The sequence below is a fragment of the Canis aureus genome, chromosome 3 (assembly GCF_053574225.1).
Source record: "Canis aureus isolate CA01 chromosome 3, VMU_Caureus_v.1.0, whole genome shotgun sequence".
NCBI lineage: Eukaryota > Metazoa > Chordata > Mammalia > Carnivora > Canidae > Canis > Canis aureus.
Window position 1 is genome coordinate 12,106,265 of NC_135613.1, and position 17,918 is coordinate 12,124,182.

Here is a 17,918-nt window from a genome sequence, read left to right on the forward strand (position 1 = left end):
TGTTCAATTTGTCAACATACAGAATAACACCCAGTGCTCATCCTGTCAAGTGCCCACCTCAATGCCCGCCACCCAGTTACCCCCACCCCCCCCCGCCCACCTCATCTTCCACCACCCCTAGTTCGTTTCCCAGTGTTAGGAGTCTTTCATGTTCTGTCTCTTCTTAAAAAGAGCAAACGAGGCTCAGCTCAGAGCCCTCACCAAGCGAGAAAAGAACACTGATTTTCTTTCTGTCATATTGATTTTTCTAAATATGGCAGGTAAAACTGGGTTTTAATTTATGGCAATGACATACAACTTTCCCTTAAAATCACCTATTAATGAACAGCATCCTTGAATGATTAAAATTTAAAATTTCAAACACTGAACACCAAGTATGCATGGGGATGTGGGCCACCAGAGCCCCCCTTCCCTTCTTCTTAGCAACTGTATTCATAGGATTAAAGGCTGGAAACAGCCAAGTTGTCCATCAACACAAAGATGGATAAACACGTTCATCATCCACACTATGGAATACTGCTTGGTGATTAAAAAAAGAAAGAAAAGAAAAGAAAAGAAAAGAAAAGAAAAAAGAAAAGAAAAGAAAAGAAAAGAAAAAAAGAAAAGAACAAAGTACTTACTGCTCCTAGAAATGACATAGATGAATCTAAAAAACATTATGCTGAATGAAAGAAATTAGACACAAAAGAGTACATATTTATGATTCTACTTATTATAAAACTGTAGCCATATCTAATCCACAGTGATATAAAGCAGGTTTTTTTCTGGTGCCCTAGTCCTGGTTACGTGGGTACAGGGTCCTTGGTCATTCACCTCTTCGTAACCAATGCCCGAGTGCTGACCCCAGGCCAGGCACTGCACTAGCTGCCATATTACATAGAGGTCCTCAGGGAGCTCACAGTCTACCAGGGATGGAAAAAAGAAGTATGAAGAGGAAGTCCAGGGGCTGTGGCACTCAGAAAAGAGTCACTGGACCCAGACTGGCAGAGAGTGGTCAGGAAACATGTTAGGAGAAAGTGAAACCTAAGATTTAGAAAAGGTAAGTCTAAGGGATGGTACAGGGCAGGTCCTTCTAGACCTGTCTGGTATGAGATTTATTTGGAGTGTAGCCTCAGAAATCAAGAGCCCACTGCACACTGATTTGCAAAAGCTGATGTGTGCCTGTGTCTCTCCTGCCTTTGTAGGTCTGGGTCATGGCCACGGAAAGCCTACAGTACCCCCCTGTCCCAGGTGGAGTCCATCCCCATAACCTCAGTTTCTGTCAATTCACCAGCAGTGCCAGCAACAGAGTCCCCCGAGGTGGATCTAAATGATTTTAAGTAAGTGCAAATGCAAAGCCAGAATGTACTTTTTTTTTTTTTAATAGCATTTTTTTTTTCTCTACACTGACTTACAATCTCAAACTCATCCCTTATTTATTCATCCAGCCACTCAGTAGTCAGGAGTTTAGCGAGTGCCTTCTGTGCATGACACCCTGGACTATGCATCTGGGATAGGGTGGAAAATCATTTCTGCCCTCAGGAAGTCATCAGCTCCTGAGTCCTGGAGGACTAAGCCCTTCCCATCACATTGCCCTCTCCATCTGTCCAGGGTCTGCAGCCAGGGTCAGGTCAAGGGTAACAAGCAGAAAAGGATATGACAATTGGCCAAACAGCATATCCTCACAATAAAATGCTGCAGTAAATAATGAAGCTTAACGTTGAGAACCAGGGACACAGCAAATTGTCTGAAGAATTGCTAGAGCTTTTCATAATGTGGCCCCGGGCATAGTAGGCCAGGAAAGAGGGGTTGGATCTGTGTACAGTTGACGAGCCTGATGACCCAGACTCCGTGTTTGAGGCCAGGGAGGAACACAGCACTGCCCAGCTGACCTCTGGAGAAAAGCATCATTTGAGTGAAAACCCCATTTACCCTTTGGGGTGCAGTAGAGGGAGAGAGGAAGGTAGGGCTCTGACATAGCTGAAGACTGTGTGGTGTTGGTTACCAAATAAGTGATTCAACACATTGCGTTCAACTCTCCAGGACTATCCTCATGGATGAAGATGTTGGCTCTGAAGAAAGAGAAAACAAAAAACCCGAAGTGCCCACCATGATCATCTCAGATGTACGGTTTCCTCTCCATGCAGTGGGTTGGCAAGTCGAGGGTCCTTCCTGTAAAACAAAAACAGAGGCAGGAGCAGTGGCAAGTGTAATCCTGGGGTTTGGGTGGGATGCGGCTGTGGAACCTTATCCAGGTCGCTCCCCAACCAAACACTCACAGAACTGGCACCCCATTGAGAGCCGGATACCTCAGCAGCTAGATTTTCTCTGTAATGAAAAAGCTGGTTACCTCTAATCCGTGGCACTCTTCCCAGCCCCCAGATAATCTACAAAAGGAGAAAGGTTTTCCTCAGTAATTCCATAGTAAAAACAAGGGAGAGATCAAGGGATTTTAAAAATTCATACCCTTAAACTCTCCTTCTAGAAGAATGGCCTAAGGAAATCATTGGAGATATAAAGATTTAGGTACAAAGAAGTTTGTCACAACACTTTAGAAATAGCAAAAAATCAGAAAAATAAATTACTGTAGGTCCATGAAAATATACAATCTTTTAAAATAGGGTTTGTCTCAGTAATGGCAGAGTGGGGATAAGCAAGCATTTTTACACTTTGTGGGTAGGGTTACGAATTGGTATGGCCTCCCTGACATACAATTTGGCAAGTGTACCAAAATTTAAAATGCACAGCTCCTCTGCTAGGATACTTTACTTGAGATACACCTTTACGTTCTCATAGAGGTATAATTTTCCTTGTATACTACAGCTTTGTTGGTAAAGCAAGGAAAATTGGAAGCAACTTTACTCCACCAATAGGAGACTGGCGGAATAAACCAAATTGTATCTGCGCAAGGCAATACTATACATTGTTTTTTTTAATGAGGAAATTCTCTAATACTGATTTAGAGCAATCTCTGATCATTAAAACATGCATGTTCTACATTTTTTATTTTCTTGTATTTTAATTCTAGTATAGTTAACATACAATGTTATATTAGTTTCAGGTGTACAATATAGTGATTCAACAAGTCTGTATATTACACAGTGCTCCTCATGATAAGTGTACTCTTACTCCCCAACACCTATCTTCACCCGGCCTGTCACCCACCTCCCCTCTAGTAACCACCTGTTTGTTCTCTGTGGTTAAGAATCTGTTTCTTGGTTTGTCTCTTCTTTTTCTTTGTTCATTTGCTTGCTTTCTTAAATCCCACATATGAGTGAAATCATATGGTATTTGTCTTTCTCAGACTGACTTATCTCACTTAGCATTATACTCTCTAGGTCCATCCATATTGTTGCAAATGACAAAATGTGATTCTTCTTTTTTTAAGATTTTATTTATTTATTTATTCATGAGAGACACAGAGAGAGAGGCAGAGACGTAGGCAGAGGGAGAAGCAGGCTCCCAGTGGGGAGCTAGATGTGGGACTCGATCCCAGGACTCCGGGATCACAACCTGATCCAAAGTCAGACACTTAACCACTAAGCCACCCATGTGCCCCTGTGATTCTTTTTTATGGCCACCTCTTCTTTATCTCTTCATCTATCAGTGACTACTTGGGCTGCTTTTGCAATTTGGCCCTTGTAAGTAATACTGCAATAACACAGGGGTTAATATATCCTTTTGAATTACTGTTTTCATATTCTTTGGGTAAGTATCCAGTAGTGGAATTACTGGGTGGCTCAGCAGTTGGGTATTTGCCTTTGGCTAATGATCCCAGAGTCCTGGGATCGAGTCCCACATCGGGCCTCCAGCATAGAGCCTGCTTCTCCCTGTCTGTGTCTCTGCCTCTCTCTCTCTCTGTGTTTCTCATGAATAAATAAATAAAATCTTTAGAAAAAAATAAAGTGATCCCATATTGATATGCATTTAGTTTGTTTTCAGAGTTTTGCTATTATAAATAGTGCTGCAGTAAACATCCTTCGACATATGTTTTGGGCACTTGTCCAATTATCTCCATAGGGGAAAAACTGTACTATTTTTAAGGTATAAACAATATACTTCAGTTTTCTCTCACTAGGTGGGGAGGAGCATATCAATGACCTGTTGTGAATGCTTGCTAGTTTTTCCTCACACCTCTAATTTGTAGGGATTAAAACTTAGCTCTGCTGAAACAGAAAAAACAGACCCAAACCAGAGCCAGATGGAGTTTCAGGAACCCCCATGGCTCTTTGAACGGGAAGAAATGCTGTCCATCGGGATAGAAGAGGTAAGTAACACCTCAAGGGCCCTAAAGTCAGGGGGTACTAACTCTTCTTAACAGAGCTCCTGTCTCAAGTTAGAGGTTTAAGTCTTGCCAGACCACTCTCCCCCCTGTTGCCATCAATTATGTCCAGGGTGCTGGGCTAGGTACCTTCTGTGGAATCAAGTCAAAGTCAGGAATTCCTCTGTAAACTGAAGCTTAACCCACTCTTTGTAGGCTCATCCCCCCAATTGATGCTCTCCGACAGAACTTTTATGGATGTTTCATATTACAGGTGTTTGATATTCTGCCCCTGTATGGAGTGCTGCGGCCACATAGTAGCCACCAGATATCCGTCACCTTCTATGGACACTGTGACATCATTGCACAGGCTAAAGCCCTGTGCGAAGTGGAAGGAGGGCCCACCTATGAGATACTGCTGAGGGGAGAGGCCTCCCTGGTCAACTATTCCTTTGACACCAAGGACATTAACTATGGATTACAGGTATTGCCAGTGACAGGGAGGAGATCTCATGGCTTCGCCTTAAACATCGCACACAGTCCTGTGCTCTTACCCACCCTGGAACCCCAGATCATCGCAGTCTCACCAGCACCCCTAACCTTGATCCCCGATCCACCTCCCTAACCCTGATCATCCCACCTCCAGCTGCTGGCCAGGCATTTTCACTTGCCTCTCTCTCTCTCCTGGAATTCAGCATGTTAGATGCCTTCCCTGTCCATGCAGAAGCCCATATACCGACCTCTCTGTTTCTTTCAATAGCACTACCACCTTCTCAGTCCCTTAAGTTTACAATCTCCAAGGCATTTTCCACTGCACTCTCTCCATCACCTCCCCACATCCTTACTGGCATCCAGGCTTGCTAATTCATCAGGTAGGATCTCTCTGCCTCGGTTTGTTGTTCCTGTGGTTACTGAGGTTCTCACAGCACAGGAGCTTATCAAGCCATGCTTGAGATATAACAGCACTTCTTCTCAAACCATAACATGCATATGAGTCACCTGAGAATCTGATTCTAGTGCAGATTCAGATCCAATAGGTCTAGGATGGAGCCTCAGAATCTGCATTTCTATAAGCTCCCAGGTGACGCTGAGGACCCCATGGAAGCAAGGAATTACACCACGTTCATAGTTTCTACCACCAACCCATGTAGACAGCATTGCCCCATGGACTTTCCCAAAACTGCATTCTCATCCCATCAGTCTCAGAATAATTAGCCCCAGCAGCATTTGGGAAAGCAACATAGTATTGAGAAGAGAGCACGGTGTTGTAGTCAGAAGAACTGGGATGTTACTCACCCCAGTTCGACTTCCTAGTATGTAACCTTGAGCATATCACCTTACCTCTCCAAGCCACAGTACCCCTCAGTACCCCTATAAAATAGGGATGGGTTCACATTCCTAGATAGGAGAATGCCTCTCTCCCTAGGTGGTTGTGGTCACTTCAGTAAAATATCTGGTCAGTACTGCGCATGGGCCAGGGAAGGCCTCCAAGCCTGAGTCCCTTTCTCTGTCACCCACTGGGTCGGAGCCAAGCTCTTCCACCTGGCAGAGGGTATCCTCTATTAACTGATGCTCCTTACACACTAGATTTCATTTCTTGTCATTTCATATCACAGCCCATTCATCCATTTGTGGTCCAGCTGGTTTACCTACCAATGCTACTACTTCCCAGGCCTTTCTGCCTCAATACTTCCTTTTATATTATCCCTCTTCTCCACTCTGCCAACCCCAAGTCTACACACACTGTAAGACTCAGCTCAGTCTCCATACTTGAGTTTTCTTTCTCTTACTTTGCATTCTCTTGGCATGTAAGTATATTCTTTGCTGTAATGTACATTCTAATTTTCGTTTTGGAAAAATTGTTAATTCTATGTCTGTACATCTCCTTTTCCCAATTAGATTTTATGTAATGTACTCAGAGACCCTATTTCATGCCAAATTTAATGGGAATTAACCCCCCTGCATTATATAGCTATTGCATATATAATTACTGAATTGCGTATGTGTATGTGTGTTTATAGGTTAAAGATTGTGCCTAAAAACAAATTCACCCAACACCTATTGGGACTTTGTCCATTGAGTTGACCAAATAGAATTCTCTTTCATTCCTTATCTCCAGGGTCTTCTGGGCAATTGATTCTGGCTCAGCTCAGAGTATATTCTTTGAAGCAGCCCATCCTTGCCCTAGCTTATCCTGAGAACCCCTGAAGTAGCCTCAGTTTGTAGTTATCAGACCTGCTGATTAGCTGCTGAGTTATGTTAGTAAAATCTCCGCAAAAAGGGCATGCCTTGCCTATTACTTCCATGTCTTTCTATATAAATAGAAAAAAATTGAATTCTGAACATAAATTGTATCCAAAGAGTAAATAAATATTAGTCTAGGAAAGCTTACTTTTAAGATCTTCTGTTATCAGTTCTTTGTGAGTGAAGTGGGTGAGGTGCTCAGGGTCAGACCTCCCCACATACGGCCCCACTCACCTGAATTAGTTGTTAGAAGAGCTAACCTGGAGCCAGGTTTGCAGGATCTGCTGCTCCTCCGGCTCCAGTGGCCACCTTATGGCGATAGTGAAATGTGGATTGCCCAGTGTCTATATCATGAAAACTGAAATCCGTGTCCATGAGACTTATTTGTCCGTTCACCTTGGTGGGGATGATAGCAGCATCCCAAAGGGTGTCCACCAGCAGTTCCTCTTCTCCTCTCAAGCTGTTCAATCACGTCACGGAGAATGAAATCACACTGAAGAATACTGGCAAAGTTGGCTTTGAGTTCAAGGTTCTGACTGACCACCTATCTTCACCAGACAACCTTCTGCCCGGAGTGCCCCTAATCCTGCCCCTCTCGGTGAGTAGCCTTCTTGCCCACAATGGCCATGTGGCAGTGATAGGAACGACCCCCAAGTTCGAACCCACAAGCTGCACCCCCGTGGCACATGGGGTTATGCTAAACATTCACTGCTAGGATTATGGGTGTGATTTTTTTTTAAAGATTTTATTTAGTTATTCATGAGAGACACAGAGTGAGAGAGGCAGAGACACAAGCAGAGGGAGAAGCAGGCTCCATGCAGGGAGCCTGATGTGGGGCTCGTGGGACTCGATCCCAGACTCATGCCCTGGGCCAAAGGCGGCGCTAAACCGCTGAGCCACCCGAGCTGCCTGCGATTTTTTTTTTTTTTAACAAAAAAATAGAGTCCTCAGAAGCAGTTAAAAATAAATAAATAAATCCAAGCACTTTACTCATTTATTAAACAAGTATTTATTGAGTCTTGCATTAGCCAGACACTCTTCAGGCACCAGGGGTTCCCCTTATGAACAAGACAATATATAACCCCACGGGTTTGTTTGTTTGTTTGTTTGTTTTTTTCATGATTATAAGAATGATTTGTTTCCACTCACGTCCTCACACTTCTCTTGTTAATTCCTTGAAGCCAAGGGCCTCTTCCCCTCTTGGACTTATCATTTCCTTTTCAAAATACAGTTTTATTCCGCATGTATGTATCCTTAAACTACTTTCAATTTATTAATCTTTCAAAACTTTTAAGCACCTGCTATGACCAGGCATAGCACTGGGAATAGTATAGTATAGTGAACAAAACAGACAAATATACTTAATCCCCAAACTTGGAAGTTTTGTCTTAACAGATTTTGCTCTATCTTGAGTTTTATGAAAATGGCATCAGTAATGTAATCTCGTGCCTTTTGCTTTCTTTCATACAATATTGTGTGTCTAAGACTAGTGCACATTGTTGCATGTAGTTGTAGTTCATTTGTTTTCACTATTAGATAATATCCCTTCTATAACTATATTGAAAGCATTTTTTTCCTGTCAAAGCATATTTGGGATTTTTTCCCCTAAAATTTTGCTATTAGAAACAGTCCTGCCACAAATATTCTCATACCTGTCTCCTGTCTACAGATAGAAGCATTTTCTTAGGGACTTTTCCTAGGAGTGAAATTTCTGGGTCATGGGCTGCACATATGTTCAATTTGATAGAATGACACTAAAACATTTTTCATAGTGTTTTTTTTTTTCATCATTGGCATTCCCACCAGACACAAATAAGTTTCTTTTGATACATATTCTCACCAAAATTTGGTACATTTTGGCAATATGTAGTTTAAAAAATTCATCACAATCCTAGTTTCATTTTCCTGATTGCTTACAAGGATGAGCATCTTTTACTGCATTTATTCGCCATTCGTATTTCCTCTTTTATGAAATACCTGTCCACATATGCTACCTAGTGTTCTGTGACTCACCTGTCACTTTCTCATAGCTTCATATGAATGAATGGAGAATAACCAGCACAATAGACCTGTGGGACTGTCTTGCCCATTAAATCTCCAGAAGCAGGGTCCATTGTAAATATTAACATTCTCTCTGGTCTTTCTGCTATGTAGGGTTTTATTAGTTCAAATGAGGAGCAGGTGTTGAAGGTGTATTACTTACCTGGAGTACCTGAGATCTTTCAAAGGAGTTTCCAGATACAGATTGCCCACCTGGACCCAGAAAATATCACTCTTCATGGAGAGGGGATCTTTCCCCGAATCTGCCTTGATCTCCCCAGGAAACTCCAAGGTATTACTACCCACTCTAGTATTTTCCCACTGGGGGACAAAAGATGCATTTTGCTTGTTTATTTGAAGGTTAATTGGCACTCACTTTATTTGCTTGGCAGTCCTCACTGGTTTTATTCTGTGTGATTCCACAATTGCAGATAAAACAACAGTAACAACAACAACAACAAAACAAATCAAGTTGAAATTGACCTGATAACTTGAGCTTAATATAACAGGATATGGTCTATGGCAGTCCTAAAATTAAGACCCCTGGCCAATTTTGCCATCAGTGAATTGTATAAGAGGGATCAAGGAGTTGTAGTTGAAAGGCCTTTTCCTACAGCACACAAACCTTCCAGCCACAATCTCTCCCTGAATTGTCCTTATGTGGCACACTCACAGAGGCCATTGAGAGGCTAAGGCTGATTTTACTCCAAGGAGTAGAATTTGCAAAACATAACCTGTACAGAAAGGTAACCAAGGTTCTGACCCCTTCCTTATTTTGGCATTACACACTTTAGAGACTGACTTAGACTTTTATTAGTTGTCTGCCCACAGGCTTAGAGATTTCTCACAGAGGAAGACATAGACATGGCCAAAAAAAACTTTCCCTCTTGACAGCAGGTAAGCCAGTGACTTTAGGGCACAGGGGAAAAGGAATGGCTGATTACGAGGGCTTAGTCTGAAGCTGTCTGTGAAAAAACTTCAAGGAGCTTCAAGGAAACACGAAGAAGAGACAGGCTTGTCTTAACCCTTTATCCTGTACCCCATGCCAGGGAGAAAAAGCCACAGAGTCCATAGCTAAGAACAGCTCAGCTAAGTTTTGAGATTTGCCAAGATGGGAGTCTTCTAGTCCAGAGGAATGGCTCCACAGGCTAGATGTTACCAGAGAAACCTTGGCTAAGCCTGTGGGCAGACAACTAATAAAAGTCTAAGTTAGTCTCTAAAGTGTGTAATGCCAAAATAAGGAAGGGGTCAGAAACAAGCACATGAGAAAATGCTCCGCATCACTTGCCATCAGGGAAATACAAATCAAAACCACAATGAGATACCACCTCACACCAGTGAGAATGGGGAAAATAACAAGGCAGGAAACCACAAATGTTGGAGAGGATGCGGAGAAAAGGGAACCCTCTTACACTGTGGGTGGGAATGTGAACTGGTGCAGCCACTCTGGAAAACTGTGTGGAGGGTCCTCAAAGAGTTAAAAATATACCTGCCCTATGACCCAGCAATTGCACTGCTGGGGATTTACCCCAAAGATTCAGATGCAGTGAAACGCCGGGACACCTGCACCCCGATGTTTCTAGCAGCAATGTCCACAATAGCCAAACTGTGGAAGGAGCCTTGGTGTCCATCGAAAGATGAATGGATAAAGAATATGTGGGTTATGTATACAATGGAATATTCCTCAGCCATTAGAAATGACAAATACCCACCATTTGCTTCGACGTGGATGGAACTGGAGGGTATTATGCTGAGTGAAGTAAGTCAATCGGAGAAGGACTAACATTATATGGTCTCATTCATTTGGGGAATATAAATAATAGTGAAAGGGAATAGAGGGGAAGGGAGAAGAAATGGGTGGGAAATATCAGAAAGGGAGACAGAACATGGAAGACTCCTAACTCTGGGAAACGAACTAGGGGTGGTGGAAGGGGAGGAGGGCGGGGGGTGGGGGTGACTGGGTAGCGGGCACTGAGGGAGGCACTTGACAGGATGAACACTGGGTGTTATTCTGTATGTTGGCAAATTGAACACCAATAAAAAATAAATTTATTATTTTTTTAAAAAAGTGAAAGTTTTTGCCACTTAAAACCCAGTGCCCAGCTGGCCTCATTAAGCAGTAAACATGTTTGGCCAGCAGAGGGCTTTCAAAGAATTTGAATCTGAATATGATTTGTTCTGAATACTACTGCTTGGGTCTCCTGTGCTCCAGTTCATTACAAGTTCAGTGCTTCCTATTGTTCCGTCATAGGCACTTTAATTTCTCTGTCTACCTTGTTCCTCAAGCATTTGAATTTGCACTGACTTACTGGTGAATTTGGGTGTCTGAAAGTCTCTCCACTGATTGCCAATATCCCTGACTCGGGCTTGTAGCTTGTTTAGTTGCAGTTATAGTTGCAAATATAGTCCTTTTGTTTACTGAGATTTAATAAACATGCAAAGTGACTTAAAGGATGACTGGCAATCTGAGTGTGTCCAGCATGGAGGGGACTTCCCAAGTCATAGGGCATTCAGCGCTAGACCCCAAAAAGCACCAGGCCAGCTGGGGTCTGATTGATCACCCTATGAGGGACTTAGGATGTTACTGCCAGCAAGTTGTTGAGAACCAGCTAGGAACTCGCTATAACATGATCTCATGAACTTCAGTGGGGTCTCTAATACAAACTAAACTCACTCACAAACTACATCCACTCTCTGCAGCAGAGAAAACATGGTAGACAAAGCACCAGAAAGTTAACTTCCTTTCTCACTTTATGGATCCTGAGCTGACAGTCTGCATTTTAGGCATAATTCATGTGTTTCTAATCATCCTGATTTCCTTCTCCTTCCAATCTCACAGGAAATGAAAAGTATGAAGCCTTCTTGAATCAGGCCAGAAAAAAACTAGAGAAAGAGAACAAATATGAAATACTCAATCACTTAGAGACAACTGAGGAAATGCCTGAGGATGAATCTTTTGAGGTAAGATTAGCTTCAGCCTGCACAGAATAAATGTGGCAGAAGAACAGTAGGTGCAAAGGCCCAGGGACAAGAAGGACATGGTATCTTTGGTATCTCATGGAGAAAAAAATAGAGCTAGAGCAAAGAAGGGGAGAGGTAAGGAGCCCCCTAGGGAACCTATTAAAGGTTTTGAGCTTTATTCTGAGGGTAGGGTAACAGCAAGTCACTGAAGTGTTTCAAGTGGAGCCTTGGGTAATCGGATTTGGATCTTTAAAAAATCTCTCTGGCTGCCTTGTGGGGCTCTGAGAAGCTTTCAGGGGCTTGGGGGGTGGTGAGAGTAGATGTGCTGAGATGTGCTCATTTTTTTTTAAAGCAGATGGAGTAACTCTAGATGAGAGGTGGTAGATGTGTAAACAAGGGTGATGACACAAGGTGGTTAGTGATCAAGGATTGGTTGGATGTGGGGGTGAGGCAGAAATGATACCCCCTTCCCATCAGAGTCTTGCTTGGATGACAAAATAAGGAGGGGGCACTGAGATGGGAGACTAAGGAAGGGAAGCAAGTCTGGGAGGAGGGGAGGAAGGGAAATGAGCTCTGAGGGTTCGTTGTTACACACAAGATTTCTGAGCATTATCCAAGTGAGGCTCGAACAGGGAGGTGGACCCACTGCTATGGACCTGAGGAGAGTGATGGACTGGAGAACGTGCTCTGAGTCACCAGATGGTCATTATAATCACAGGAAATGTGAGATTCCCTGGAAAGTGTACTGAGTGAACAGGAGAGTGGAGTCAGAGTAGAGCCCTCTAGTCCCCACCAGCTAAGTGGCGACTAGAAGGGGCAGCCGAAGAAGAAGTTCAGTGTGGTGCCTCCAAGGTGGGAGCCAAGCCAAGAGTTGGTCGAGAGAGAGAAAGCAAGAGAGAGAAAGCGCGAGTGCCCCAGCTTGTAAATAAAGGCTGCCCCTTGTGGTGGGAAGTGAAAGCCAAATCCCAAAATGTCCTTCATCACCATTCCCTGAAATTCTCTTAACAGTCCATTCCTGATCATGAGGGTTGCTTTCTCCCTGTGCTCATCTTTAAAATGTAAATGTGCATGAGAATATGGTCCTGAGGAAGAATTATTTATGTAGCTAGAGAGCCCTTAGGCTGGTTAAAAGCGGTGTCACTGGGGAGACTGGGAGCCCCAAAGGCTGCTAACAGTGACTTGTTTTGCAGAATTTGAAAGTGTACCTTAGCTCCAAGGATGATCATAATTAATAACATGTGCTTCTATTTATTGAACTGTTGCCCAGGCCTGTGTCACACTACAGACCTGTATTATTATTTCATCAACCCCTCCCACAATGGGGAAAGTGGTGCCATTATTGTCCTAATTTTACAGTTTTACAGGATCTGTGGAAGTGAAATGCATGTCCCCAGGTAGGCAACAGAGCTAAGATTTGAATCCAGGGCTGTCCAACTCCTAAGACTGTGTTTTTAGCCCCTGTTCTCTCCCATTGGGCCCATCTGTCCATACAGGCAGCAGTGAGTCTCTACTGTAGTCAGCACGTTTCTAGGTGGCTCCTCAGCAGAGCCTTAGCACAAGTGTCTCTGGCAGCCGCTCCAGACCTGGGGTGGGCCTTCCGAGAATGTGGTGAAGGCCCAGGCAGAGCGAGCTCCTCCTCCTGCACAAGGCAGCAGTTGACCTCTCCTGGCTCAGGAGCAAACACAGGGTTGGCTGTGCTAGCACCGGGATGACTGGGTACACCTGTCAGTGAGGCATGCTATTCTCCCGCTTTGTCACCCCTGCCTGTGGTCTCATTACTGGCCACTCTACACATTAACCTTCCCTGCCTGGCCCCTGATTTATGATTTGAGCCTTTAGGAACAGTATTTCTCAACCTTTTTTTCACTATCACCTCCCAAGACATTTTTTCCTAATACCCCATGAAATATTTTTATTATATATAAAAAAGCATAATGTCTTTGAATAGCTTGATGTTAAATATTTTTAACTTTTTATTTTGAAGTAATTAAAGATTCACAGAAGTGGCAAAAAATTTGTTTTCCCCAATGATAACATCTTAAATAACTTATAAGATGTAGTATAATATCAAAACCAGGAAATTGTCGTTGGTACAAGCCACAGAGCTTATTCAGATTTCAATTTTTTATGCACTAATTTGTGTGTGTGGTGTGGTTCTATGTAATTTTTTTGCACGTGCAAGTTTATATAACCCCCAACACAATTAAGGTACAGAATTGTTCCATCACCACAAAGATCCCACGTGCTTGAGGAAATACAATTAAAAACAAAATCTCCTGCCAACCCAGAAAATCTCTCCACAGAGGTAGAAGAGAAAGAAAACAATTTCATTGTTGAATAAGCATTAAACCAGAATGTGATCCACATTTCAGGCAATTCACTACAAGATTGTAAAGAGAGAAAGAAGTCTCAGCCTTTTATGTAACCAAACATACGACCCAATACATACGTATTCTTGAGGTAAACACTAACTAGTCCTCAAGTAAGAACTATAGCTAACTATAACTAGTCCTCAAGTAAGAGAACTTGACAGCACCATCTGTCACACATAGTTCATCCTAAATTCACATGGTAATCGGGGTGACCATCTGCACTGGATAATTGGCTTTATCCAGAGGGAAACCTCTCATGTGTGAATGACAGGACCCTCTGAAGTCAGGCTCCACCTCTCATAGAAACTGGGGATGGGACCTCTATCTTACCTGGTGATCGCATTTCAAAAAGAAGGTTCCTGGGGCCTTGAGGAAGACACTCGGGTTATAAAGCTTATGGCTTTATGTAGGCTTGTGTAGGCTTTAAAAAGTTTTATATGCATTTCAGAAAAACAGAGAAATAACTCATACGTTTTCTTTTTTTTTTTTTAAAGATTTTATTTATTTATTCATGAGAGACGCAGAGAGAGAGGCAGAGACACAGGCCAAGGGAGAAGCAGGATCCATGCAGGGAGCCTGGTGTGGGACTTGATCCCGGGACTCCAAGATCACACCCTGGGCCAAAGGCAGGCGCTAAACTGCTGAGCCACCCAGGGATCCCCACTCACAAGTTTTCTAAAGTAACTGTTCTAAGGGAGACAGAACATGAGAGACTCCTAACTCTGGGAAACAAACTAGGGGTGGTAGAAAGGGAGGTGGGCGGGGGGTGGGTGACTGGGTGACAGGCGCTGAGTGGGACACTTGATGGGATGAGCACTGGATGTTATTCTATAAGTTGGCAAATTGAACACCAATAAAAAATAAATTTATTTTTTTTGAACTGGTGAAAAAATAAATTTATATTTAAAAAAAAGTAAGTGTTCTAAGAAAAGGGAGGAGGGAGAAGTCTCTCCCCTTATTTTCAACAAGGAGAACTAAACCTTTGATTTTTCATTTGTATTTGGCCTTATAAGCTACTTCTTCATAGCGACCCCCAATCTACCATCCCTAACCCCTGGCAACTACTATAGCTCTCCATCTCTATACTTTAGTTATTTCAAGAATATTTTGTAAGCAGAATCATACAGCATATAACTTTTTGAGACTGGCTTGTTTCATTGAGAGTAATGCCCTTGAGATCCATTCATATCAATAGTTCTTTTTCGTTGTTGAGTAGTATTCCAGGATGTTGATATACCAGTTTCTTTACTCTACCCACCCATCCACCCACCCCCATGAAAATTTTAATATCACAAATATACTGTATATCTCTTTATGTACTGTGGCCCTCTCTGGAAGGCCACAAATCACTGTAATATCTATAACTTTTTCATTCCCCCTTCCATGAAGCAATTCTCCCATTGAGAATGCATGTTCTAGAAGAATTTGCTCACTTGCTCTTCTCTCTTACTCCAGGTAAGTCCTCAGCTCCAGATGGAAGTAGAGCGACTTATAGTCCAAGGATATGCCATGGAACATCAGAAAACAATTATCCCCGATTCTCCAGATGACTTCAGCTATCGGAGTTGTTGCAAACTAGCCAAGTGAGTGTCCTTCTATGTTGGGTTTGTTTCAGAAGGCAGCAGAACAAACAGTGTCACCTGCCAAAATGCTGCTTCAGTTAATTAATGGTTGATCATCTAGAAATGAAATCCATTTGCCTCCTGTATCTGCCATCCTCTAGCATCCAGCCACCCAGGAAGATCTCTGCCTCTGAAAATCAGAAACTTCTGGCTTTACCTAAAGGAGAGGCCTGGTTTCAGGTTCATGAGGGCACATGCTGAATGTGTTTTGAGATAATGACTGAAACAGCAGTGTGGACTCCTGGGAGAGGGAGTATCTTGTGCCTAGGCTCCTCTCTGGAGGGTGGTTCTTCTCCACTCCCAAAGACAGAATTGTGACAGGATATGGAAGAGAACAGCACAGTTGCTCTTTTGGAAGAGTGACTGGTAAAGAGAACTTGTTAACTGTTTCAGAGTCCAGCTGCCAGAGTATATCCTGGACTTTGGCTACATCATCTTTGGTGACGTCCGAACACACATCATCAAGATCACCAACACCAGTTACTTCCCAGTGTCCTTCCACGCAGAAAAGCGTGTCCTTCATGACACAGGTAATCAGGCTAGGAAGATGGTTTCCTCTTGTGCTTTGTCATTTCCAACAAGGTGCCCATCTGTACTGTTCTTCTAGAGTAGTGTTCATGCTTCTTCTGGGATCAGCTGAAAGAATTCTTGGGCCATTAATCGATACTTTGAATGGTCATCCTGCCCCAGGAGGGCTCTGTCTTCAGCAGCTTTTCTTTGCCATTTCTCTTTCCCACAAAGAAATTTTGTTTATCTTGGTCCAGGCTTCAGTACTGAGTTAGATCGTGTAAAGAATCTGCCCTACTGTGAAACGGAAACATTTGAAGTGAAATTTGACCCACAAGGGGCCAGTCTTCCTGTTGGAAACAAAGAGGTCATTCTGCCCATCAAGGTAAGATGCACTACTGGGCCCAGCCAATTATCCCCAACTACCAGCTAGGCTTGCCAGTTACCTTAGGATGATCCAGTTGCCATTTCAGGGCCACGATTCTTCCCTCAACCCCCTGCCGTGTGGTAACAGCAACTCTATGCCTGTTCTAGGTGATTGGAGGGCCAACAGTTCATATCTGTCTCCAAGCCAAGGTGACCATTCCCACTATGACACTGTCTTGTGAAAAAGTGGAGTTTGCCACAATTCAGTGTGGACAATGCCTCGTGGAAACAATTCAGTTTTCTAATCCTCTCCAAGTCCCTTGTGAATGGTTCGTCCACAGCCATGAGCCAGTTAACAAGGTAAATGAGATGTGGCCCATCGGTCCCCCTTTTCCATCTCTATTTCTATTTTGGCCAGATTTATAATTCTAGGCCTTCAGTTTCTCATTATTTCAGTCTTTTGCTCAAGACTTGCAGTGACAGCTATTGCTTCCTAAATATAGTCTAGGTCATTAGCCCCACATTCAAAGACTTACCAGGCTACGCTGGTGGATGTCCTGCTCATTTCTGTAGCCCTGACATCTACACATTCCTTGACACCTGGAAGGGACTCAGTAAATGTAGGCTGAGTGAGTGGAAGATGGAATAAATCCAATTTCCATAAAAGATTATCCAATTGTCTAATATCTATCAACCAGCTGGAGAAACATATGCCAAAGTACTTACGACGGAAACTGCATGCTGAATTAAAGCCAAAGACACGCATCTTTGAGATCCAGCCCACTTCTGGGATCTTGGATCCTGGTGAGAGATCCAACGTCCAAGTGAAATTCATGCCTAAAGAAGAGGTGAGCTTTAAAGAAATATGATTTCATTCAGACTCTCGGGGTTTCTTTGAGCTTTACTTGATGAGGCAGGTGTCCAGGGAAATTTTGAGTGACCTTTGTCTTGCTATTGTGACAAGGATACCCAGTGCTTGTTTCATGTAGGAGCTGTGTGGCCTGCAAGTTAAGAGCACCAGCTCCAGAATCAGATCTATCTAGCACATTGACTTTTATCAGCAGACCTGGGTGAGTGGCCTTCTGCCTCTGTACTTAGAGACTGCATGGCTTTCAATAAATTACTTAGCCTCTAAACCTCAGTCTGCTCATAGATACAATGAAAAATAGTAATATCACACATTAGAAATCCCTTATTGCAATTCTAAAATCCAATAAACTCCAGAAACTGGGGGGGGGGGGGGGGGGGAGGGTGGATTTCATAAGTTTCAGACTCAGATTCATTTGGTAGAAAAATCTCATCCAAACTGACATGAGACTACTTAACCTTTATTTATTTCACTTAGTTTGCACAAACATCACAACTGCAGAAATATCAGTATTTGATTTTCAGGGACATGTCTTAGCCCCTGCTGAGGATATATGTAGCAGAGAGTCTGTGCACTGCATTTACTTTTTTAGAAATCTCAATTTGCAAGCATCTGGCTCCTAGGGTTTCAGCTAAGACAGTATCAACCTGCCATACCTACTTCCTAGGGTCATTTTGAATATTAAATGAATTGATGTA

At 43.0% G+C, this 17,918-nt stretch overlaps 1 protein-coding gene across 8 annotated transcripts in view; it reads left to right on the forward strand.

Moving 5' to 3' along the window:
- The window catches only part of HYDIN (HYDIN axonemal central pair apparatus protein), a 384,136-nt gene that overhangs the window by 244,546 nt on the left and 121,672 nt on the right, over positions 1-17,918 (forward strand). For 7 of the 8 annotated variants that reach the window (XM_077889901.1, XM_077889900.1, XM_077889907.1 and 4 more), the window contains 12 exons: positions 1,185-1,319; positions 2,023-2,125; positions 4,127-4,246; positions 4,515-4,724; positions 6,945-7,082; positions 8,639-8,816; positions 11,364-11,485; positions 15,313-15,440; positions 15,873-16,009; positions 16,244-16,371; positions 16,521-16,712; positions 17,051-17,200. In XM_077889901.1, coding sequence (XP_077746027.1) covers positions 1,185-1,319; positions 2,023-2,125; positions 4,127-4,246; positions 4,515-4,724; positions 6,945-7,082; positions 8,639-8,816; positions 11,364-11,485; positions 15,313-15,440; positions 15,873-16,009; positions 16,244-16,371; positions 16,521-16,712; positions 17,051-17,200 — 1,741 coding nt within the window. The remainder of the gene's footprint in view (positions 1-1,184; positions 1,320-2,022; positions 2,126-4,126; positions 4,247-4,514; positions 4,725-6,944; positions 7,083-8,638; positions 8,817-11,363; positions 11,486-15,312; positions 15,441-15,872; positions 16,010-16,243; positions 16,372-16,520; positions 16,713-17,050; positions 17,201-17,918) is intronic. The other variant, XM_077889902.1, reaches the window with a different exon arrangement.